At 45.4% G+C, this 24,392-nt stretch overlaps 11 protein-coding genes across 11 annotated transcripts; 4 read left to right on the forward strand and 7 right to left on the reverse strand.

The window, feature by feature from the left end:
* Positions 1-2,260: 2,260 nt before the first annotated feature.
* GLAREA_06835 (uncharacterized protein) lies at positions 2,261-2,455 on the reverse strand (the record flags this gene model as incomplete). The annotated part of the gene is made up of 1 exon (XM_008080783.1): positions 2,261-2,455. One exon carries the CDS (start codon positions 2,453-2,455, stop codon positions 2,261-2,263), a length of 195 nt encoding a protein of 64 aa, XP_008078974.1.
* A 682-nt stretch (positions 2,456-3,137) lies between these two features.
* On the forward strand, positions 3,138-3,374 carry GLAREA_06836 (uncharacterized protein; the record flags this gene model as incomplete). Its single annotated transcript, XM_008080784.1, has 1 exon — positions 3,138-3,374. The coding sequence occupies one exon, from the start codon at positions 3,138-3,140 to the stop codon at positions 3,372-3,374; it is 237 nt and encodes a 78-aa protein (XP_008078975.1).
* A 603-nt stretch (positions 3,375-3,977) lies between these two features.
* Positions 3,978-5,621, reverse strand: GLAREA_06837 (FAD/NAD(P)-binding protein; the record flags this gene model as incomplete). Its single annotated transcript, XM_008080785.1, has 5 exons — positions 3,978-4,126; positions 4,175-4,485; positions 4,532-4,880; positions 4,934-5,290; positions 5,411-5,621. 5 exons carry the CDS (start codon positions 5,619-5,621, stop codon positions 3,978-3,980), a joined length of 1,377 nt encoding a protein of 458 aa, XP_008078976.1.
* Positions 5,622-8,383: 2,762 nt separating this feature from the next.
* On the reverse strand, positions 8,384-8,935 carry GLAREA_06838 (uncharacterized protein; the record flags this gene model as incomplete). The annotated part of the gene is made up of 1 exon (XM_008080786.1): positions 8,384-8,935. The coding sequence occupies one exon, from the start codon at positions 8,933-8,935 to the stop codon at positions 8,384-8,386; it is 552 nt and encodes a 183-aa protein (XP_008078977.1).
* Positions 8,936-9,985: 1,050 nt separating this feature from the next.
* Positions 9,986-13,219, reverse strand: GLAREA_06839 (ARM repeat-containing protein; the record flags this gene model as incomplete). The annotated part of the gene is made up of 2 exons (XM_008080787.1): positions 9,986-10,437; positions 10,486-13,219. The coding sequence occupies 2 exons, from the start codon at positions 13,217-13,219 to the stop codon at positions 9,986-9,988; spliced, it is 3,186 nt and encodes a 1,061-aa protein (XP_008078978.1).
* A 489-nt stretch (positions 13,220-13,708) lies between these two features.
* On the forward strand, positions 13,709-14,889 carry GLAREA_06840 (Tryptophan synthase beta subunit-like PLP-dependent enzyme; the record flags this gene model as incomplete). Its single annotated transcript, XM_008080788.1, has 2 exons — positions 13,709-13,844; positions 13,892-14,889. The coding sequence occupies 2 exons, from the start codon at positions 13,709-13,711 to the stop codon at positions 14,887-14,889; spliced, it is 1,134 nt and encodes a 377-aa protein (XP_008078979.1).
* An 84-nt stretch (positions 14,890-14,973) lies between these two features.
* Positions 14,974-16,126, reverse strand: GLAREA_06841 (uncharacterized protein; the record flags this gene model as incomplete). The annotated part of the gene is made up of 2 exons (XM_008080789.1): positions 14,974-15,968; positions 16,012-16,126. The coding sequence occupies 2 exons, from the start codon at positions 16,124-16,126 to the stop codon at positions 14,974-14,976; spliced, it is 1,110 nt and encodes a 369-aa protein (XP_008078980.1).
* A 185-nt stretch (positions 16,127-16,311) lies between these two features.
* Positions 16,312-17,031, forward strand: GLAREA_06842 (Translation proteins SH3-like protein; the record flags this gene model as incomplete). Its single annotated transcript, XM_008080790.1, has 2 exons — positions 16,312-16,447; positions 16,496-17,031. 2 exons carry the CDS (start codon positions 16,312-16,314, stop codon positions 17,029-17,031), a joined length of 672 nt encoding a protein of 223 aa, XP_008078981.1.
* A 373-nt stretch (positions 17,032-17,404) lies between these two features.
* GLAREA_06843 (Metalloproteases (zincins), catalytic) lies at positions 17,405-20,239 on the reverse strand (the record flags this gene model as incomplete). Its single annotated transcript, XM_008080791.1, has 7 exons — positions 17,405-18,027; positions 18,179-18,207; positions 18,263-18,417; positions 18,550-18,807; positions 18,871-19,152; positions 19,213-19,701; positions 19,766-20,239. 7 exons carry the CDS (start codon positions 20,237-20,239, stop codon positions 17,405-17,407), a joined length of 2,310 nt encoding a protein of 769 aa, XP_008078982.1.
* Positions 20,240-21,873: 1,634 nt separating this feature from the next.
* On the reverse strand, positions 21,874-22,313 carry GLAREA_06844 (uncharacterized protein; the record flags this gene model as incomplete). The annotated part of the gene is made up of 2 exons (XM_008080792.1): positions 21,874-22,193; positions 22,244-22,313. 2 exons carry the CDS (start codon positions 22,311-22,313, stop codon positions 21,874-21,876), a joined length of 390 nt encoding a protein of 129 aa, XP_008078983.1.
* Positions 22,314-22,980: 667 nt separating this feature from the next.
* Positions 22,981-23,945, forward strand: GLAREA_06845 (uncharacterized protein; the record flags this gene model as incomplete). The annotated part of the gene is made up of 2 exons (XM_008080793.1): positions 22,981-23,224; positions 23,275-23,945. The coding sequence occupies 2 exons, from the start codon at positions 22,981-22,983 to the stop codon at positions 23,943-23,945; spliced, it is 915 nt and encodes a 304-aa protein (XP_008078984.1).
* Positions 23,946-24,392: the final 447 nt, after the last annotated feature.

A 24,392-nucleotide genomic window follows, 5' to 3' on the forward strand; every position in this document is an offset into this window, starting at 1 on the left:
TCTTGGATGCGATACAACCTGAATTCTTCAGCGTACCTCGGGTGCAGATAGGCACTGCAGACCTCAACGCACGTGACAAGGCCCCCTCATGAACAAAACCGGCATATATGTAGAGATAGGTCCTATCTGCGCCAACGAGCAACGAATAACTTCAGTCTGGATGGTGCAGTGGTATCATACTGAAGGGGTATACATGGCCAAATTAGCGAGAGCGTTGATTTATTTGTTTGTTGTTGAGTTGTCGATTTATATTATTAACAGGCATATGTACCCCTTCAGAGACGGGTGGTTCGATTCCCCCTCCAGACAAACATGGAACAATTCTTTTTTTGCCAATTTGAACTGTGTCTCCTCCGGTTCGTCTCTGGCAAGCCCTGGAGAGTCCTCTGCTCGCTACTGCTTGCAACGGAAGGAAGCTCTGCTGGTACGTATCGTGCCTGCTTCTTTTGGCTCAGCAAGTACCCCGCAACCCAAACATGTGTACGCAACTCCCGAGCTCGACCATTACTGAGAGAACAACGTGTTCAGTGAGTAATTTGCGCTTGTTCGTTGTCACGCAGCCAGTGCCAAAGTCGAACAGAAATGTTCGATTTGTTGTATGCGCGGCCAAGCTCAACTCGCAGCAAAGCGACTTCTCCAGGAGGCATCACTCGAAGAACCTGTAGCAGATACGGCTGCTTCGCTTCCTTGCAAAGAACGTGAAAGTCGAAGAAAGGCGCTCGGGTGGCTCGATTCGGGGGCAGCACGCCGCCTTGAAACATTTCAACCTTTCCGGAAGGTTTCGCTGGCCGATTTTTAGCAGATGCGACTGTTTCCTTGCAGAGTAAATTCGAAGGAAAGTACCCGATCAACTGACGGGTTCTGGCTTCTCCTTTGACAAATTGAGACTCTTGCTGACGAAGGTTCATCCAGCTTCATAGTGAATTCACGAAAGTGAGAACCAAAGAGTCAGATGTCTTAAGGCATTTGGCAGACGAGAATAACGACGAAGATCTCAAACATCAGAATCATCGATTCTTGTCCCTTCCAGTCATCCTCAAAATCCACCTAGAATTCGCTGTTCATCACTCTCCCCATATCTTCGAAGCCCATCCTTGTGACGCCACAATAAGAAACAACGAGCTCGGGCAATGGTCTGTCCTCCGCAGTAACCACCCTACATCAAAGTAGCTGGTCATCGTTCCAACGAGGGATGCATTTTATGCTACTACCACGAGTGGAAAAATCGTCCGGATTGATACTGCAAACATCCAGCAGAAGTCTTAAGCCACTGGACCAGACAACTGAATCAACGGCGTACCCTTCCAGCAGATTCGGGCGTTGAAGGGGTGCTAATTATCCTTACTGCATGGATTTGGTGAACAACCCATCCTGGGCTCGGTCGTAGGGGGCACTCAAAAGTTACAAATGCAACAGAAACTGGTACAAGTGAGAACCCTAATGAATGTCAATACAGATTGTGGAGAGATTCAAATTGAGAGTGCGATTTTGTCTCCAATTCATTTTCTTTCAGTCTTCTGTCCAGACTCTTATCCATGACACCCATTTCCAAAGCCTAGGAAGCGCATATTCATTCTGAAAAATGTGACTGCATTATGTAATGATTATAGATCTCGTTTCAGGATATCGACAAGCAATCATCTTCGAAAAGTCTCGCTGGCGCGGATGCGCCGCAAGGACGTTGTGAACTCGTGATGATGGCTGAGGACGGATGAGAAGGACATGAGAACTTGGCATGCAGACGATGGCTAGCGGTTGGCGCTAGGCAAAGAGTTTGGGTTCGAGTAGAAGGGTGAGAAGCAAAGTTGAAGTAGACAAGACACTTCGAGGTGAGGTTCCAGGAAGTTGTTTCGAGCCTTGAAATTGTTTGTGCTTAGTCATCACTCTCCCCCGCATGAATCCGGTCGACGGCAGATAGTCATGAAATAAACATATCAATAGCAATCACTCGTTTTAATATCCGCTCATGAACTTTACAACTTTCCATAATCTTACTTCACCAGCTTTTTAATATTATTGTACTGGCTGATCTACCTCTAACCAGAAACCTTTCCCGCTCATAATCGGCTCATTCGGCACATTCATCGCTCCATCAAGTCGGGAATAATAAAAAAAAGAATTCATAAATCATATCCTCAAAAGAGATTTTGCTTCATTACAGATTCCACGTTATTCAGCTCATACCCTATCCAATCCAAACCCCATTAACCTCCACATTTTACTTCCAATCTCTCCCTTCTATATCACACACCTCACAAGCTCACCCAATAACACCAGCATCCTTAACTCCCGCCCTCGCACCCTCCAATCTTAGCTCCGTAGCTTCCAAATCATTTTCCGCGGTCTCCAATTTCTTTTTTGCTAGAGCGACGGCTTCAACTGCGCGCTCGTATCTGCGCAAGGCTGTTTGTTGGACTGTTGTGTAGTCTGGGTTTTCGGAGGGGAGAGGTGGCATGGTTGTGATTTTGGGGGTCAATGAGTGAGTGGTTTGGCCGGGAACTGGGTTTTAAATTGGGTTTGGGGGGGGAAATGAGAGCTTTGGGGGAAAGAACCGAGGAAAGGAGTTTGGGTGTTGAAACTTCTTTGTTTGTTAGGAAAATTGATGGTTGCGGAGTGTGTTATTGGGAGGTTGATGGTTGATGGGGATAAAGAGGTTAAGTGTGGCTTTGTGTGGAATAATGGTTCACATTTGAGGAGTTTCGGGGGGTCTAGAATAATGTTCTAGAATGTATGGGGTTGCGACGTTATTCAGAATACTTTTAAAGCTTACGCTAAAATGAAGTAACTGATAGCTAGCGTATTTAGATAGCAATTGAACTCTCATTCGAGGACATGTAGGTATTATATCATATCTCAGTCTTTGACATACTCAAAAATAATTAAGCGAGAACCCCGTAGACGGCCAGTCCTGAAAATAATTATGAACAAAGCTTCGATTCAAGCCCTCGAAATAACCTTCTACCATCCTTTATTCCCTTTCAAAGCCATGATTCCCCGCCCATCTCCCCCCGTACCCTCCCAACTCTCCCTCTCCCCTTCCCTTATCCCTCTCTCACAAACACACACCCTTACCACCACCTATTACACACCCCATCGTACAACCCTTACACAACTCAAACCAACACACAAACCCCAAAATGTCATCTCTACAAGCAGCACAATCGCGTCTCGAGCACGGAAAGCGCAATCTCGAAGAAGCGCGCAAAGCCCTATCAGTCGCGCGAAACGATCCAAACAAGTCATTTGAGGATCATCAGCGGATGCAGGATGAAGTTGATCGATGGGTCGTCTATTATCGGGAGGCGGAGAAGGAGGTTCGGAAGTGTGAGAAGGGGAAGGGTTTTTGGGGGAAACTGAAACCGGGGAGTGGTTAGGTAGGGGAGATAAGGGGGAGGTTGAGGGGAGAGTTTTGAGGAGGATGGAGAGGGGAGAGGGGGTTAGAGGGGGTTAGAGGAGGAGTAATGGTATAGATGGGTGTGCTGGAATGTTAGTTGGTTGGAATGATTTTGGAAATTTGGAAGGGGTTTTGCTTGTTTAAATTGCTGTACATATAATACAGTTAAATCTTCTTAAACAATTCAACTTATCAAAAGACTTGATGCGTTGACAAATCCTCAAATTGTAGACAGGAAATATTGGCAAAGTAGCTTGCTGAGAATTGTAACATATTGCTAGATTTTCACTCACTAACGGACACACTTCAATAGTGGTTGTTCTTCTAGGTTAACTTTTCTTATTAAGCTTTTTAATGTTGTCTGTTGAGTCATCCATCCTTTAAAGTTGAGTAGTTAGATCGGTGAGTCAAGTCCATACCTGCTGTACCACATCAAACATGCTCATGCTTTAGTGATATTTCTTTCATCTTTCAACTCATGATTGAAGAACTAGGATATAACGTCTCGAAATCTTCAAACCCAACCTCTATGATAATCCAGCATTATCCATCCTGAACGCCAAACGCATGCAAAAGCCACGCTTCAAGCAGCCGAGATCACAGCCCCCGCAATCATCTTCTCCTTAACGCTCAAGTCATTGACCTGTTCCTCTAATATCTGTATATCCTTCTCCGTGTTTCCTTTTTCGATTTCCGCACTTGGTGTACCGAGCTGTAAATAATTCCAACAGACTAAACCACCATTAGCATTTTTGAACTCACAGAGGGAATGAAACTCACTCATAAACCCTAAATCATCATTAAAGAATACCTCCATGATATCCTCTCCGACCTTCGCTCCGTCTTCCACGCTGTAAGAAATAGCTTGTTTTCCACACGCAAGCGCAATCATAGCTGGAACTTCTGGGTACGTTAAATATGTAGGTTCTTTCTTGACACCGCGAGAAACCAGGATTTCTTGGTAGATGTTGTTTGCGGCGAGGAATCCCATGTGCATAGCTGCACCGCAACGTTTGATTCCGGACCATTGGACGAGATCGCCGATTGCAAAATGGTTTGTGGAGAATGGACCTGGGGCGTTAAAGTGTAATCTAAAAAGTAGTTAGTTTGTGATTTTGCGGAGAAAAGCCAACTTACGTGTCTTTGATCACTACCAGCCCGCTTTCTGAATTGTGGACTTCCTTTGGAAGATAGTCTGTACTGGGATGTTGTTTTGATATTGCCCAAATAACGAATCCAGCTGTCCGCTCGTTTCCATTGCTTAATCTCAGTTTGTACTTTCCTTCCTCGACTTCTACACTTGATTCCACACGTTGCCCGAGAACGACCTCGACACCCTGTTCGCGTAGCGAGGTAAGGCAAAGATTTGCGACCTCGATTGGTAGAGGCTCGGAGGAAAGAAGACGATCGTGGGAGTGAATTAAGGTTATGCGTTGGGTTGGATGAACGACTGCTAATTCTGAGGCCATCTCAATGCCTACGGCTCCTAGTTCTCGTATGTCAGCATGTATTCTCTTCACTTGCTTTTGGGGAACAAACCTCCACCAATAACAACAACACCCTTGCCATTCTTTACACCCTCACCCACACCCACAGCCGCAATTTGCTTCGCTGCCTCCACTAAGTATTTGTCTTTTGTTTTCTCTTGAGGCACGACCTGTTTCTCTCTTCTTAGCCCACTAGCTGCGACTAGAAAGTCGTACTTCTCCTCGTATTCTTTTCCCGACTTGCTGTCAAAAATTGTCGCCGTCTTTGTAGTAGCATTGATGTTGACGGCACTACCTTGGGCTACCGTAATTGAGGGATCACGAAGAGCTATAATTTCGTCGAATTTCGTCCAAAACTTCTCGGCATGGGGTGTTGAAGCAAGGCCCAGTGGGGAGCCAATCAGATGATCTATTTATGCCACAGTCAGTATGTGATGGCCTCAAGAGTTTAGTAAATTATCCAAAGCTCAAACTGGAGATCATTATTATGTAGTGTCAAAGCCGACGTGAAGAAAAAATGATTACCTACAATAGCCGTCTCTCTCATCCACAATTTTGATCTGTACAGGAACCCTTGATTCAGGTCCGGCTTTTGGATCATTTCCCACCTTCCCCGAGAATCTTGAATATTTGCCCTTGCTAAAATCCAGCAGGTTCAGTGCGGCGCCCAACCCTCCATAACTACCTCCTATGATGAGCACCTTCACCGGAGCCACGTTAGGTGCGACCGCAGATGGCATGTTCGTGGGATGACTAGAAGAAAGACGCCGAACAGACGAAGGGAAAAAGACTCTGTTGCTATGGAAAAGAGGAATATGAAAGATATTGAGAAGACGAGAAAGTAAAGACAAGGAGATCATGGCGCACAGAGACCTGCGCTTGTGGGAAAAGGGACATTATGTAGGAATGACAGCTAGACGCCTCGGTATGCGGAATCGGATGACAAGTGGGCGCAGGTTTGGATTTAGTAAGAAGTATATCCCAGTTGAATAAAGTAGCCAATTGCATGTGTATAAAGGGATAATTTCTTGCGGTCAAGTTTTCCGACTTGGGAGGAGCTTGCTCGCCAAGATTGACGGCGGGGTTGCCTGCATGATCTGATTAGATTTTCAAAAGTTTTCATCTTATCTGATCTAAATTTGACCCACTAACAGATGAGTCGACCATTCACATGCGGCCAGCTGAGGACAATCCACCTTCTCCCGATGTCGGGTCTTCGGCTTGTCGCGGGCGTTGTCGTGTGCTCCAATGTAATTGGCAAAACAGCAGGAAAGTATGGAGCTCCGAAAAAGCATTAAAGTTATCAGATCAAACTGCGGAAGCTAAGTGGATGCCGAGGGTAAACGTATGCAGTACGTTCTTGAGTGACATTTTAAAAAGGTATCGTGTCGGTAATTCCCACTCTGGCGTGATCAGTCCGCCATCTTACGTCCCAAGGATATTGGGTCTGTAGGGGAAACATCAGAGTAGCATAAGAAGTAATGACCGTGAGATAGAGGGGAGATTGATATTCTCTGCAAGATAACAGGCATAGCAGATATACCACAGTCCCAATAGGAAAGTTTGAAAACCCACGAGAAGTTGTCTGGACAAACCGGACGCGTCAGAGTCGCGTTTGAAGACGAATCGTCGAGATGAAACAAACTAGCGCACTGCCCATATGGAGTACAGATGGAGTACAGTGTATCGTGAAAAGTCATGAAAAATGGTGAAATTGGAAGAGGCCATGTTTGCGATGAATGATCGAGAGTGTGCACGTTGGAGTCAGGAAATGTTTACCTCCGTACAGTAAAATGAGATTAGAGGTGTGGGGTTAGAATATATCATTGCAATCTGGATCAAGGGTACCGCTTGACGAGAGGTTTTATCAATAAACTGACCTGATTTAAATGAGCAACTAATCCGAATGGAGCCGAAGTGGTGTTCCGCCGGTTTTGTTGCATGTCGAACAGGTTGCAGGAGCTCCTGAAGGTGGTCGGTGCGAAAGTCGTGTGTGCACAGTGATTCGTCAGTGAAATAAATGGTTGTAGAAGCTTGCTGTCATCAATTCAGTACGGAGGTAGAGCTGTAGAGAACAATATATGTATATGATTAAAAACATCCTAAAATTGAAAAATCATAGTTGAATGATTTCGAATGAAGTAAAAAATACCAACAAGTCGACACAGACTCCAGTCAGCAAGTAAAATAACAAGTACGCCTGCAAACCAGTCCGCAGCCAAAAAGTCAACGTCCAAAACTTGGAAGTCCGCTTAAAGTCTCAATAAATTGAGGAAAATAAAATCTGTGACACTGTTTCAGGGTTAACTATATATTTGATTCAACTGTAAGTTCGGCTTCCTGTTCTTTATAGTGTGAAAAATTATCTTTTAACTTAGGCAATTTCTTTAGTTACAACAAAGAGATCATGAGTAGGCGATTTTCATCTCAACAAAAACCGGCAGATTTATAAGAGGTAAACTTGATACACAAAGCATGCAATATTCTGTCCACTTGTTCGGAGACGTTATTTGCTGAAGCATGATGTCTGCAATACACGATTATCTTAACCGTTCGACATGTCCAAAGGATAATTAACTTAGCCAAATAGCTGTACTTGCCTTCCGCCCTCTATTCCAGCCCTGACTCTGATTGGAGAGTGATTGTGTCTCGAATTTCGTTGCATGTCGCAACAGGTCCGCGGTCCTCGAACGTAGACCGCAAGGTCCGCAAGGTCCGCAACGTGGAATACGTCCGCAGCCAACCTTCTTCGTCCGCGGAAACTGTCTTATTGACTCTAAAACAAAAGTATGAAATGTACAATACTTTCACAAGATGATAGAATCTATATATTGCTTCAAAAACCACTTATTTCGGCCACAACTTGAGAATTAGGTAGTGAAAGCGAACTTCGAGGGTGGGTTCAAAATATATGTTTAAAATCTAGCCATACTTTAGTGCTGCAGAAGTAAGTATATCGAACAACAGACTCTGTTTATTCTCACTTTCTTCAGAGAATCTATGTCCTGATTGGTGCACGTGACTACATTGAGTTTTTGTTGCATGTCGCAGCAGGTCCGCGATCTATACATTTTCTCAATCCGCGGCCCGCACACACCTCATTTTCGCAAAATGCGGACCGCAAAAGTCCGCAACAGATGCTACACGACGAGCTTACCTACCTTGTAGGTATCTAAGGTAGGTAGGTAACATGTGGTACTCTCATTTCTTCTTTCTCGAAGTCTCTGTCGATTTTGAGAAATGAAATCGTTCTTCGAACTATGAAACAAGAGGAATGACGTCGGGATTCTCGATCACCACGTATTATGCTACAAATCTCTATATTTATCAGCTAATCTCGAGTTTGGCCGATATAAGATTAGCAGAAAATGCTAAAACAAGCCAGTCCAATACTCCAATCGACAAATGATTCCCGCCAAGTATCACCATCCGGCAGTCGCCAGCTGAAATCCAAGTAACCAACCTTCAAGGAGCTGTCGGCCTCCAAATCCACCCAACCTCTTCAAGATCCCTTAGGATTAACTCTACCAACCCTCAACACATACCATCCATCCTTCCCGTACAAAATCACCCACCCCTGCCCCCACACATCCGCCTTGACCAAATACTCCCCCCTCAAATGCGCATCCACCTTCCCGTCCAACACCCGTCTCGAAACCGACACTTTATCACTCTGCTCCAACTCCCGCATATGCCAGAATCCCTCCATATGCTCCTTAACCGCGACTTTATAATCCGCAGACTGGGTTGTAGTCCGCTCGTCTACGTAGATAGTATCGCACATATGGTTATCCCGTTCATCGTAACAGTGCGGAAGCTCGTGAGCGCCGCCAGCACAATCTAATCCACCTTCACACTTGCCATCGATGGCGAATTGGCGACAGAGGCCAACGCCTAGGCAGTTGGAGCCTTGGGGACAGGGATAGCCTTTTTGGAAGGCGTAAGGACAAAGGCGTTTGTGTTGGGGAAGGAGGAAGTTTATGGCTTGGTTGGAGTTTTCGTTGAATGGTGGTGGACTGGTGATTTTAGTAGGAGATGGTGTAGATGGTGGCATGTTCCACTGGGTATCCTGGGATGACTGATCGTAAAGCTGGCAGTAAAAGTACAATTTTCCGTTGAGTGGTTCTGGTAGCTGAAAATGACTTCAAAACTGCGTCCAAAAATGTGAGTCTATAAGTTGCAAATGAGTTGTCTCATTATGAGCCCCTTCTCCTTCATAAAATAGTCCTGGTGGACAGAAGTGAATTAGGTTGAACAGAGTACATTCACACTCACTGGAGCCTTAGGAGTCGGCATTATACCAAAACCAGAACAGCAGCCAATCATCAAAAACCGCCATTTTACATATGTTCAGAAACACTCGAAATGACATTCAATACAAGCGTCTTATGAATTTATAGTGAATATCCAGTCAATTCAAATTCTAGATCCCGACTTCCACGTTACACAACCTAAGGATCAGATGTCATGCAGTTGTGTTCACAACCAACTCATTGTCAATCTTCAAGCTCGGGGTCCCAGACATCACTGTCTCAAACTCGTACTAAAGAAATTCTATTCTCTCACAGCTCTTCCAAACTCTCATTATTCTTTCTAGCGTATCTCCAGCGGACCATAAAATGGCTTTCCAACACACCTGCTTTAAAATATGCAATGAGCCAAACACACCTTGTGATATTCAAGGGCAAATGAAGTAATATACGTGACTTTAAGCACGAGATATGTTGTTAATTTATATCTCGATAACTTATTGTAAGGATGTGTCTTGTCAAACTCGCAACACACTAGGGCTAGTGGCCTGTCAATTTTAGGATTTCTTCGTGATAGAAAATAAATATCGGTTTCAAGTTGAAAGTACAATGCCAGCTATACAAATTCTGTAGAGAGTCTCTTAGAAAACTGCAATTCACGATCGTTAGTGTCCTCAACAGGTGATTCCAGAAATCAATCTCAAACTTAATCATACAAAAGTATACATCGTCGTTGTATTATTCAACTTAAATCATTCATACATATAGATTATCATGGCGGAAAGCAATCCCCGTCCAGACCAACTCCAATCAAAGACCATTACTCCTCATCAATCATAAAGTCCTAAATATTATCAACCCGTCATTTCAACATCCCCGTCATCGCTCAGTAAACTCTCAACCAGAGAGTCTCTAATGTTTTTTGCATCAACATCAGCGATGATCGTACCCGTACCATCGTCATCCTCCTCCTCCTCAACTTTGAGAAGTTCAGTCTTGTCGGCTAGACTCTCATCATCAGCATTGTCATCTGCCAAGACTGTCTTCTCATCTCCCTCCACACTCGGAGCAACACTACTTTTCCTGCTTTTTGGAGCAGACTTCTCCCGTTCTGTGAGATTGTTGACTATCTTGCCTAAGCTAACATGGATTTTGAAGAGCGCATTTCGGCCAGTTGCGTCGGGTATCAACTTGTCCTCGATAGCGGTTGATATCTCATCATACACTTCACGAATCAGAGATTCAGTCGAAGTGGGCGAGATGTAGAGTTTTGCCAGCAGTGGTGCCAGCGACTTCTTCTCTTCTCCTGCATAAACGTTAGCAAGTTCTTGGATCACGAATAAAGGCTGCTTACTGCTGATTCCTGATCCCAATCTCTCTAGCATGTCCCTTGCAAGTTCCAAATGAACATCACCGTTAACAGATTTCTTAGCTTCATCAGCAAGAGACAGTTGATTCCCGGGCACGTAGCACTTTCGTGGATCTGTCCAGTCTATCAGATGAGCGCCAATCGTGCTCATACTAATCATTTCAGTCTCTGCATCTCCGTCGTCGTCAAGTGTCTCCTGGATCTCGAAAAGTTTGTGCATCGCATCCAGCGCAACCCGCCCCATCCGGTCTTGGTTTTCCTTCCGACTGAAGCTGTATACTGGCAGAAAATATGACAAAGTCTGCCGAACAGCTTGATTGTGGGCTGAGCTAGGGTCGAAGTAGAGCACGACAAGTGTTTTGAGCAAGTCATCAATTGCAGTTGATGTGTCTCCGATAACCCTTCCTAGCATGAGTTTCGCAACTGCGACAGTAGCTGCGGCCTGAACCTCGGGTGCCTTGCTTCCTGACTTGAGTGCTTTCAAGTAAACTTTCAGAAGGAGTGGATTTGACTCTAGTAAGTGAGCACCATGCTTGTTGAGAATGTCGGTGAGAATCTGGAGAGCCGTAATCTGCAGTGCTGAATGTCCTTTACTATAGAAATGCATAAAGAGCGTAAGATTCTCCTCCGCCAGTGACTTGTCCAATAGGGCGCAGAGACCTAGGCAAAGGAGGCCGCGTTCTCTGACTGGAACCTCATGACTTCTTACCGCGGGGACGACGAGATTGTTCAAGCAAGCCACTAAATCCACATTCTGCTGCAGCGTACACTCCACATTCTCGAGCATACATTGAACGATATGTAAGCATTTCATGTTGACCATGATCTCGCGAATCGCTTTCTCTTGTGCTTCCTCTTCTGAAAGCACGCTCTTTTTCCCAGCTTTGCCGGACGCACCAGGAGCCTCGTCATCACTTACCTCTGATTTGGCGGAATGGAAACTCTCATCAGCATCCTCAGCCTCTGGCTCATCCATAATTGTGTCGTGCACATCTGCAACAGACTCAAGAACGACACTGATGAATTCACGTTCACCGGCAGCATCTGGCGCACATATGCCTCGTAGCGCTTCAATGGCAAGTTTTGTGACTTCTTCAGGCAGGTCCGGAATTGACAGTGATTGCCGAAGGAGGGCGAACATTTTCCGTCTTCCGACTTCGTCCGAATAGTCGACAGTTTGCGCAATCTGAAGCATTTGCTCCACGATGAATTCTTGCTCCACTGTATCCTCTTCCTCCACGTCCTCTGTTGGCTCCTGAGCTGCCACACGCTTTATCGCCTCGACAAGAACGGTGATGTAGCGCTGGAGATAGAAAGCTAATTTGGTGACCTCAGGCATTTTGTCCTCAAGCAACGATTCATATCTACCATTGCCCTCATTCAAGCAAAAGTCGTTGAAGCTTCTGGCCATGAACACAGATTCAGCGCTCAAAGTATCCCAGAAATAGTCGTCAAATGTGACTGCTTCACGATAATCCGGGCGACCTTCCCAGAAGCCCTTCATAGCCTCCAGAGCAACCCCGTTCTCCACGCCTGAGTTAACTACGTCAATTCGTTCTAGGAGTTCTAGCAATCCTTCAAAGCTTGGTGGTTTTTGTTCTTCTTTTGATGGGTCGGACCCTTCCTCTACGTCCGCAGTGCCAGCACAATCTTCAATCCAGCGCTCGCGGAACAACTTTCCAGCAGCTTTACGGACATTCTCGTCCCTGTCGCGGAGGCCCCATCGAAGTAGTTTCTCTCTCATTGACAAGGACAGATGTCGAAAATCTCCTAGGGAAGGAAGCAAACGCGAGTACAATGCTCGCCGTGTTGCCGCATCTTGATCTCTGGCACGCTCTAACAAAAATGGAAGCGTGTTAGGTAATATAGGAAGGTTGACAAGTAATGACCTTCGCACGTCTGCGCTTGGATCATTTTGCAGAACTTCCAGAAGTTTGTCAAGAAGTCCAGCTCCAGACTCATCGTCATCATCACTGTCATCCGCCTCTCCTTCGGCTTCGTTTCCTGCAAGCCGACCTAAACCTAGGACGGCCTGGACTCGCACCATCGCTTCCTTGTCGTGTATTCTTTTGAGAAGTCCATGTCGTAAAAGTTGAAAAAGGTCATCTTCGATAGCTTCCAAAGAGTTGATAATATGCGAAATGAGCTGCGTCGATCGATAGCGTACAAACTTTTCTTTGGCCGTCAATAGAGGGAGTATTTTTGTCATGAGTTGTGTTGTCAGTCGAGTACTAGGGGTTTCAATCATGACGCCCGTTTCATCGGCATCCTCTGGTACGAGATCGTTGTCCTTTTCACTTGCGTGCTTCAGGAAAAGCCCAATGAATCGAATCACCTTTTCTCCTACACTCTCGCTCTTTTTGACTGGCATAACCCTCAGCACGCATCTTATAAATTCATCCGTAAATTGCTCCTCGTCGAAATCCTCCGCGCCTGTCTTCTTGTTCTTCTCGCTAGTCGGTTCGTAACAGCACGCCTCCTGTAGTTTCCGCAGATTTATGACTAGTTTGCGATGTGAGGCTGTCGTTCGTTGGGCATCACGGAAAATGCTGGATACTTGACTTCGTAACTCGTTGTCTTCTGTCTCCTCCGGTACATCTATATGGGGGGTAGAGATTCTCGACGTCGTCGATGCTCGCGAGTTCAATGTTTGGGTTGACGATTTATGCGAGATGGCCGCAGAGGTCCTGGTGGACCGGGACGAGACTCGTCCTGGCATTTTGTCGTACTTTATTTTCGAATTCTAGCATACAATCAAGACGCCTCGATTTTTTTGATGATTGTGGCCTGGGTTGTTATTGTTGAAGTTTGGGCGCAAATTGTCGAGGTTGTGATGGTTTGAGATAAGTAAACAACATAGTAAACATCGCGACGCGGTCAGGACACGATGCACGTGATGTAGTTCCCCTCCAGTGGGGTCTCATACTTGTAATAATTGGAGACGTAACTCCTACTGCACGACCAATACAATTTCCTCAAATATCGTCATGTAATTGTTAGTTTCGATCTACCCAAGTATCCTATATATCCCATACACGCTTTGTTACCTACCTATGTACTTGGTAACTGTGGCATTTCGTACCGACGAGAATCGGGAAGTTCCTAGCACGACCCACTCATGCGAGTGGCAGCTCTCCGCATGATGTGATGCGAAAGTCGGATATAAAATTTGCCCCAGCAAACACTCACCACGAAATCTAATTGAGCGATGTTTAGACTAGGTGTACGGCGATTTGCGACTTCAGCCGTTAGAGCTGCTGAGACGGTTTCGCAGAAGGAAGCTGCCAGTGTCTATGGATTTAATGTTTCTTACGCGCAAGGTGTTGTAAAAGGACTTACTGGAGGTTAGAACGCCCCTCCATTTTGTCAGCAGCATGCTAACTTCAACAAGCAATTGGCAATACCCCATTGATACGTTTGAATCATATTTCCGATGCCACTGGTTGCGAGGTACTTGGGAAAGCAGAGTTTATGAACCCAGGAGGGTCAATTAAGGATCGAGCAGCACTCTATGTTGTGAAAGATGCCGAGGAGAAGGGATTATTGAAACCAGGTGGGACGGTTGTCGAAGGCACTGCTGGAAATACTGGAATTGGTCTGGCACATGTTTGCAGGTCTAAAGGATATCAATTGGTCATCTACATGCCCAATACACAGTCGCAGGGGAAGGTTGATCTGTTAAGGCTTCTGGGCGCGGAGGTCTACCCAGTCCCAGCTGTCGCATTCGACAATCCAGAGAACTACAACCATCAGGCTAAGCGACATGCGGACAGACTAGATAATGCTGTATGGACGAATCAATTCGACAACGTCGCGAATCGAAAAGCCCATATTGAGACGACAGGTCCCGAGATTTGGGCTCAGACAAAGGGAAAAGTTGACGCATTCACATGCGCGACTGGGACTGGTGGAACCCTCGCCGGAACAACGAGATACCTTAAGACTGTCTCCGATGGGAAGGTCAAATGCTTCCTTGCCGACCCTCCTGGCAGTGTTCTACACTCATATATTGAGTCCGGTGGAAAGCTCATTGAACGTTCGGGATCGAGCATTACGGAGGGAATTGGTCAAGGACGAATCACCGATAACCTTAAACCTGATTTAGACTTGTTGGATGGATCATTACACATTAGTGACGAGAAGAGTATTGAGATGGTGTATCGATGCCTAGATGAGGAAGGTCTCTATCTTGGGGCGAGTTCGTGCTTGAACGTGGCCGCTGCTAAAGAGGTTGCGGAACGACTTGGAAAGGGCCATACCGTCGTTACAATGCTATGCGATGGTGCTTATAGATATGCGGATCGACTGTTCTCGAAGAAATGGTTGATGGAGAAGAAACTCATAGGTGCTATACCTTCGCATCTACAGAAATACATAGTGCTTCCTTAAGCCCCAGAATAGTCTACAATAGATTTACATGTTGTACGCGCTTCTAACAGCCACCTTGATGCAACTCTGTTCATCAATCATCGGTCACGACTCGTCCCCGAATACTTCCTTATACTTCTGTATTCCTGTTCGAGTCTTTTCCTGTGCCCAGTCGGTGTCCTTCATTGAGTTATACATAGGTGTCATCTGCTCCTTTAATTTCGACGCCCATTTTGTCAGGCTGGCGCCAGTCTCTGACCCAGACCCCAGAACCTCGCCTGCGGAGTTTGCGGCCGTATAGAGACCAAGGGCGTTATCGTTCAGCCATATGTTCAGATATCCATAATCTTCCTTTGTTGGTTTTCTAGCGTTGGGCGATAGCGCCAGAAGTCTTTTTCCGTACTGTTCAACTTGCCCGATATCATTGGCGTCCCCCGTCTGCTTAGCCTTTATCGCAGTAAGTTCTACATGTGGAGCCACGACTTCTGGGAGAGTCCTAGGATCAGGTAGATCTGGGTATTCGCTGACGTGTTTCGGGTCCTCGAGAAGGTCTAGAGTCATTTCCGACCACTTGATAGCTTTCTTGAGAGCTTCTGCGGTGCCTTCAGATTTAGCCTTTGCAAGATAAGAACACATAAGATTTCTTGCGCAATCCTCGTTGCCCAGACGCAGTCCAGTGGCTTCAGCTTGCCGCACGCACTCTAGAAGAACATCTTCGCGATTGAACTTCGCAGCTCTAGTGATCACCATCCTTACTACAGCCGGTCTTGCTGTCACTTTTGGTTGAGACTTGTGTATGCCTTCTAAAAGGCCGGGGAGCATGTCCATATCTTTTTCCTGAAACTTCTCCAAAGCATTCAACAGAGCCTTTCTTGGACTAGGCCTGACGTGTTCCACATCAATGTATTCCAACCGAAACTTCTCGCCGGCGATATTCGCGGTAACTTCGTCGTTGATGAGCATCTTGCGGTGTTTGGGCTTGTATACCAGATCTTGTTGTGCTGGGGAAAGGTAGCCTGGCATGATGATCAAGTCGCGGATGGTTTTCAAAAGATCATCAAGCTCAGTCGAGGAGCTTTTGTTGAACGAAGGAACCACACCTGATACGTTAGAAATGTAATTGTAAGGACAGAGGCTTCTTACCAGCCTTTTGCCATGCTGGGGATGTTGAAAACGCTCGTCGCGGAATGGCTAAGCTCCTTGAGGATCTGGTCGCAATTCGACTCCACTGCGACAAGTTTATTGATTTCGCACCCATTTTGTATTTCTTGTGCGAATGGCTCAAGTTCAATGTGTCGGAGCCGTCTGGAGTGTCGTAGATTGGACATTGCCATCCGCGAGAATAATTATTACGGGTCCAGGAGCACTGGCCAATCAGGGCTTCCTGTGAATTTTGAGACGACCTCAGATGTCAACCTCCATCAACTAGGACTGTACAGCATTATGGCGACCACGACGCCAACATTACGGCCGCTGAGCTGCTGGAAAACTCTATTGCGACAGTCGTCTATGCAAAAGGTAGCAACGCGATCTTTAACGACATACTTCAAACCAAAACCTATCGATCCACCAAAAAGACGTATGCTTCAATGATATGTCAATACTTTACTTTGCTGACCATTGGTAGCTCACCACAAACTGAAAGTCTATCCACCTCCGCCCTCAGCCAAAGCTGCCTTCAAAGAGCCGATTAAAGAAGTAACAGCTTCTCAATTGGCTATCCTCGATCCCACCGGCGGCCGAACAACCCTTTTTTCGAAAGCCAACACAGAAGCGGCGAAGGTCGGCGACATTCTTCTTGTCCGTTTAAAAAATGGCGATCCCTTCGCAGGCGTATGCATAAACATTCGAAGACGCGGTGTCGATTCGGGGATTTTACTGAGGAATGAATTGACGAGGGTGGGAGTAGAGATGTGGTTCAAGATCTATAGCCCGAACGTGGAAGGAATTGAGGTCGTACAGAGGAAGGAGAAGAGAGCCAGAAGAGCGAGATTGACATACATGCGCAAGCCTAAGCATGATGTCGGTAGTGTGCAGAACATCGTGTTGGCGTACCAGAGGACGAGGGGCGCTCTTAGAGGAAACGTGGAAGGTGGACCAGTCGGTCATGAGAATAAAGGAGGCAAGAGGAAGATCAGGGCAAAGGGCAAGGGGAAGAAGTGATAATTCTTATGTACAACCTGTGGTTAATAGGGCGGCGTATCAAAGGAATGGATGCATTTCACTTGTACATTAAATGTCACATTATATGCTGTCAGAGTCGCACATGTCTCCTTGCTTTGCTCGACACAAGATGTGTGGTCATGTTGGAGGAAGCTGTGAATTGCTTACAGTATGAGGAAAAACTGTGCGTCCACCACCAGTCAAAGCCTGTGGACTATACTGTTGCCAGCATGTTTTGAGAAGGAGAAACTGATCAGATGCTGATGCTTAAGCACTCTCTCACTCGGCATGCTTGTTTATCTTTCTATCATTTTGCTACTGATCACTAACCTGAACCCGCTGTCTAGGTAATGTATTATTTTTATAGTAGTTATTACCACAACTCACAGGTCGGCTCCTTCACCTTACAATCAAACGCTTCCCTAAACGCTCTCGAGTTCCTAGTCGTTCCCAGAGCCCTCACCCACATGGGTGCATGGGAATCAGTGTAGATGCGCCGGACCGCTGTCTGTTTAGTTGACTTGCTACAGAACCAATTGGCAAAGCCGACAAAAAACAGCTGCTCATGCGAAAAGCTCTTTAACCCAGGAAGATCCATATTAGCCTCCTTAGGCTCTGTGCTGGCTCGTGACTTCCAGGCCTCAAAAGCAGCGTTAATTCCACCTGCGTCAGCGATATTTTCATTCAGCGTGCGTAGTCCGCTGACATTGAGATGCGAGTTAGGCTCCGTACCAGGGACAGCGAAGTGGGAGTATTGACTAGTGAAGCATGTAGCGCGAGAATTGAAGGCTTCTACTGCTTCAGGTGTCCACCACTCGGTATAGTTACCGCTTTCGTCAATATGGCGGCCTATTCCATCAAAGGCGTGCGAGAGCTCGTGTCCTACTAAGCTGCCAAATGCACCGTAGGAGAGATATTGAGGTAGTGTAGGGGAGAATATTGGCAGTTGAAGGAGGCCGGCGGGGAAATTTACTTCGTTCCCAGTCGGATCATACCCTATTATGGTTAGCAAATACTAGAGCGCTGAAAGTCATCAGTTCACGACAGCAGAGTTGAAGGAAACCTTCAGTAAGTACTTAGCGAGTATTGCGATGTGGTCAAGATTGGGGGTAATGGGTAATGAAATGAAAGATTGTAGGTGACTTACAAGCATTCACAGTTATGGCAGGTCTCATCCTACACTTTGGTCAGTATCGTAGTGTTGTATTTAGATTTGACCAACGACGCATACCAGGCATTCATATCTACTGGTTTACCAAGAGCTGACCATTCTGAACGTACACGGAAGTGATTCATAGAAACGACGTTGTCGAAATGGGAAAGAGTGCTTATGTTGACCGACTGGTAGTAATGTTGTAAATCCAATGGATCCGTTATATCTGGACTCTACATTTCAGAAGAGTTAGCTCATTATTACCAACCCAATTCATTTAGTCGATAGGAGTCTTTAATACGGAAACAGAGCGATGTGAAATTCAAAGATGTAACAACATTGGCAATTCTGAAAGATATGCTTACCTTAACCGGATATCCGACTTTTGCAACGATATTACGAGTTTTTTGTATGGCACGCGCTTTCACTTTGTCGTCCATCCAGTCAATCGTCTTCAGCTTAGCAATCCATTGTTCCTGAATATCAGAAACAATATCTTCTGCGAACTGTTTAGACTCTGAACTAAAAGACTTGCTGACGAATAATTTGCTGAGCATCCAACCAAGACCATCCTCGACATTCTGAAGACAAGTTCGCCATCTTTCCGGAATTGAAGTGGGCTCCTATCAGTCAGAATATATGTTAGTTATCTCCATTTCATATTTCAACAAATAGGGTTGGCATACCTTGCCGAGCAGTTCGTTGAGCAATTGCTTCCATGAATATAATGCATCAGATTCAATTGTTGAAGCGAAATGTTGAATAGCTTTCCATCGGAGATATGCTCTAACTGTAGGATCGGTTGTATTCGAAAGGACGCCATTAATTTCTTTCATCGATTCAGGGATCTCGAGGATGATTCGATCAATCTGAACCTCCGGATCGGATAATGCTTGAAGGAAATTGGGTAACTGCAACAGCGGTGCCAACTCATCTGCTTCCACGAGAGTCATCGGGTTGTAAGTTCTCTTCAAAAATAGATATCAGTTCTCGTTCTCAGAAATCAGTTTAGCAAATTTCTGACTTACCGTCAAATTTCCGTAGTCTTCCCTCTCTGGCAGAACAGCAGCAAGACTTCGCTCGAATCTAACGATATCCTGGGCGATGCTCCTGCAAGATGACTGCGGAACACGGCGAACGACTGGATTACAGAAAGTCTTTTCCACGACGTCAATGTACTTATTGAAGATACGGTCATCAAGGTAGAATTCCTTTGCCGGCAACCCAACAGTATTTGCAGGCCAAACAAAGACGACCATGTCACCTGAGTCTCGAAAATCTGGACCTACTCCGGCCGCCACCAAGGGAAATGCACCCAGTTCAGCAAGGTACGATAAAGCATCAGACAATGGCTTTTGCTCGAGCTCCGTTAATACTAGTATCAAAGGCTCGAGACCGACTTTCTCAACGGCAGATGTATCAAGACATGCATTATAGGCGTTTTTCAACTTCGAAAAGTTGTCTCTGTCGGCTTCCCTTGTGGACTCGACAAGCTTTGAGAATGGATCTTTAGATTCCTAATACAAACTCTGCCATTAATATTCAAGAGACCTCCGGTCTTCTCACTCTTTCAAAACTTACCAACTCTATGTCCGGATATTCCCCATCAAGAACGTGTCGCATCAATGATTGGGACCTGTCTTTCATCAAAGTTGCTGCGAAAGCCTCACTCTGATCTACCCTCAACTCATGATGCTCCCTAAAACCTTGACACACTGTGCCTTCAAAATCCCCGCAAAAGTCCCACTCCGTCTGGTCAGGGTTGAGATTGTAAAGAATTTCTGAGGCAGCGTGAACGCATTCCGGTGTAACACATAGCTTCCGATCTTCTTCTTTACCAGTTGTAGTATCGAAGTTGCTGATCTGGTCCAAAATTCCCTCTGTAAAAACACTGTTTTGTTGCATATTCCCACCATGATATTTGTTAAATATCAAGAACACAATGCCAATGGAAAAAGCTATATGGAAGATACATCTGCGACCAAGGGAGTTGAGCTTCGAATTCGAGCCACTATGAAAGTTTGCTGCTGGCAGCCGGAGCGTCTTCTCGAACATTGTATTGTTAAAGATAGATTTTTGAACATGTAGACAGAGCAAGTAAAGCTGTGATGTCGACAAGAATTGAGGAAATCAAATTTTCTTTTTAGGAACTTAATGCATCACAACACTCAGGGACTGAATTCTCCTCTGGATTATGACAATGAGCTCACTGGACTGCCAGAGTGAACGGAGAGGGGTGCCTGTGACGCTTTCGACTCAATTGACAGATATGAGAGCGCTAAAAGAAAGTCCCTCAATGGTCAGCGTATGTGATACCTTCAGCTCAGATACAGTATTGGAAATCTACTTTCTGAAAGCATGTTCATTGCTGTAGCGGGGTTATCTCCAAATGGAGCTACTAAGCAGCTGATCCCAATATTCCCATCTTTCTGATAGAGGTAACGAGTCTAATAATGAACAGCCCGAAGTGGCCAAGCAAAGCACATCGGCGAGGATGCTGGATGTGTTCAACATGTGCTGTCGTCTGTATGGTTATGTTCATGTGGTGAGATCAGTGTGTATTGGGGTCTGAAATCGTTCTTGGTTAGACTATTTGTGACTGCGTCGCGCATGAAAAACAGCACGGAAGTGACGATCGGATAGGACGATAGCTTTCCCATTACCTCGTTGAGTGTATTGATTAGGAAACACTTGGAGGAGCTAGCATGGAGAAAAGGCTTAAATTGTTCGAAAGAGGTAAGTCTGCGAGAAAATCTGTCGAGAATGGAGTTGAGAAGAGAGCCACGCGCGAAGAGGGGTCCCGTTATGGTTTAGCAGAGTGAATGAGGGGCAGCTGAAAGGTAGTATCGAGCCGCACGCAGCATGCGCTTGGGTGCGCCACTGCCGTCTAATAGAGTGGTAACGAGATAATAACGGGACCGTACATATCTTGAACAGTATCATTGAAGATCTGGGGGTTCAAAGTAGGAACCCAATGCAGGTATGACAGGGTGTGGGGAACAAGTAGAGCTCAACCGAGGCACGAGCTCACTCAGTGAGCTAGACGCACCCCTCAGTGTAATTTTAAAGTACTCCTGAGTATTTCTGTTAACTCGAATTATGACTGATAGAAGAGGGGTTTTTATTGTTTATTATCAATAAACTTCAACAATTTCTTAAGACCTTAAGTAGTTTTACTCCCAACAAGTAGTAAAATATTAACATTTTGCCGACTTGAGCGATTAACCGCCTTTCATCTTGTCCATTAATTAATGTGAGTGGAGAAGACTTCCTCAGCTTCTATCAAGACAACCTTGGTTGATTAACCTCGTTTGTGAAGCTCAATTCGGTCGTGACGGCTACGAAAGCTTACTGAACTGGCCCGAAATAACGGTCTAGGTAATCAATGATCTACAATACATCTACGGCACAGGTTGAAACTAATCACAGAGTAGTTCTCACAAATGACATGTATTGGGTACAGTAATGTGAGACAAGTCTTGACATCAACCGCATTATTTTTATCACATGGGTTATTTGCAATGAAGCAGAATTCATCAAACCACCGTGTATTTCTTCAACTACCACAAGAGTTCATAAATTTGACCACCAATCACACTCTAGACCACCCAGCTATCTGAAATCATCATGCATTTCCATCACACCACAGAATCTTTCAAATGAAAGCATACCACTGCCCAAGTTTGCGTCTATTTAGCGAGCCAGTGCTTAACGTAGACCCAGCCAAGGGTCCAGAAGTGACCTGGTTTCTGGGTCTTGTGATGCACCTTTTTGTGGCGTGCGGTTTCCTCGGCGAGGTCATCATTGTATCCCATAGTGTACAACTGTTTGACCTTGGGTTGTTCCTCAGCAAGATCATCGTTGTAGCCCATAGTGTATAGCTGTTTAGCCTTGGGAGCTTCTTCCGCAAGGTCATCGTTGTATCCCATAGTGTACAGCTGCTTCGCCTTGGGTTGCTCTTCAGCCAGGTCGTCGTTGTAGCCCATGGTATAGAGTTGCTTAGGATAATCTATCCATGTTTGTAAGCGGATGTTCACAATAAGATCTAATGCCACATACCTGGAATGGGAACACTCAGTGCCAAAGTTCCGAGATAGGCAACCACTAGGGCAGTTTGCTTGAGTTGCATGATGGCGGATTCTCCAAGTTTGGAGTGAAGGCTTTGGATTTGAGTTTTGAGATAAGTTCTTGAACGGGGTTGCTCAGAACTCTGCACACGAGTCTGCGTTTTATATAAGTCATTTGAAGTTGCCGAAGAGCTCCACGCAGATGACAATAACCTAACAGTCGCTACACCATGGGATTGCTCAAAAGAGTAAGGATTCGAAGATATTCTCAGTATCTCCGAGAATTGTCTTATTCGCAGATCACAGTGTGATATCTTTGTGAGACTGCAGCTAATCCCGCATTATTTTGCCAATTGGCTTTCAATAGCTTGCCACATTGGTAAGATGCCAGCTGATTTGCTGTCATGCGATCAGTAAGTCTACCCTAATATGGAAGCAAGCTGAAGATATACTCCCAGAATGGTAGTATCTACCGACGACTCCTCTTTATTGAAAATTATTACTACAATCATACCACACGAGACCCGTCTATCTTTATAGCTTTAGAGAATGCAAGATACGGAGAGCGGGAGAGTAAGACACTCACTTGATAAAGGTTTTGCTCGGTATACTTTAGCGGCTTGTGCCGGATGGTGGGAATATCAGATAGACATTATTGAAGACTCCTCGACTCAAGTCCTCCCTCCCTCAAACTATCCTTCTTTCTATCTTCTTTGCCTTACTTCAATCATGTTTTTACTGAAACCCTGGAAGAATCAATATGGGGAGGTTGCTGAGTTTGACGAAGATTCTTCAGAAGAGGATCTGTTGTTCAGACTCAAAGTCGAGAGCCAGCAACGGGAACGACGTTTACGAAACGTTACTCTAACGATCTTGAACACTACTATGTTTTTGTTCTCCTTTACCGTTCTCATCTCAAGAATTTCCGTCTCTGAAGGAAAGAATGCAGCCTTGAAACAATCGTCATTTTACTGTAAGTTTTCTATCACGAGAATCAGTCCCACTCAGAACTGACTTCGATAGCACCAATACTCAACGACATAACCATTCCAACTTTCCCATACACAATGAACGGGTCACTCTTCGCCGACAACAATCCTGGGCTCGCTCGCCAGGATCCAAGCCCAGAAGTTGACGACGTATGGAAAGAGTTCGACAAAACACGCACTCTGGTCATCAGCCGAGAAGACGTTGTAAAACTGGGCAAAGATCCAGAGCTGGTTGCCAAGTTCGAGGACGAGTACTGGGGCTTTGGCGACGACGCATACATGGCACAGATGGACGTGTTCCACCAGATACACTGCCTCAACACGCTTCGCAAGATCGCCTTCGAGGATTTCTACGGCCCGGTTGAGTCTCGTACGCACTCAAAGCTATGGTGGCACCATATCAAGCATTGTACGGATATCCTGTTGCAGAATATCATGTGCCAGGGTACCACGGACCTTATCACGATGAATTGGATGGAGACCCAAGACGGTCCGTTTCCCGACTTCAGTATCAACCATCAGTGCAGAGACTTCCAGACTTTGGTTGATTATCGACAGCAAAAATCTGTAGATTGGGATAAATGGATGAAGATGAAGAAGCCTAAAAGTGTAAAGGAGACTCCGGCGCCAAAGGAGTACTATGAACTATTTGGCTCCGAGACTGGAAACAGTCATGATATGCTTGAGCATGATGGCCACCACTAGTAATGATTATAGTACTGACGAGTTGGATATGATACACTTCAAAAATATTGTAACAGGCCAAGCGAATGTGAAAAGACATTTCCAAAGTTGGCCAAGGCATGTCAGAATTCATTTCCAGCCTCTCAACCAAAACAATATGTCAAGAGAATAGAATCTTTCATTACACTGTACCCATTCAAGTCGAGACAATGGAATTGGGGCGAGAATAAATCCTGACATCCCCTAATGGTTCAAACATTAATTCATTCTACATTATTTCGTCCGATACATACATCAACTGCTGCGTCCTAGACTACGTGGCCTTCTAATACAAGCCATCATATCGTGCCGACTATCTACAGTATATAACATCAACATGGTTACTATCTTTCCAAAACGCCATTTCAACCGTCCTCAGCCCAAGGCGTAGGACGTAGACAAACAACCGCCAAGACAGTGACGTTTTTA

The sequence above is a fragment of the Glarea lozoyensis genome (assembly GCF_000409485.1).
Source record: "Glarea lozoyensis ATCC 20868 chromosome Unknown GLAREA14, whole genome shotgun sequence".
NCBI classification, from domain to species: Eukaryota; Fungi; Ascomycota; class Leotiomycetes; order Helotiales; family Helotiaceae; genus Glarea; species Glarea lozoyensis.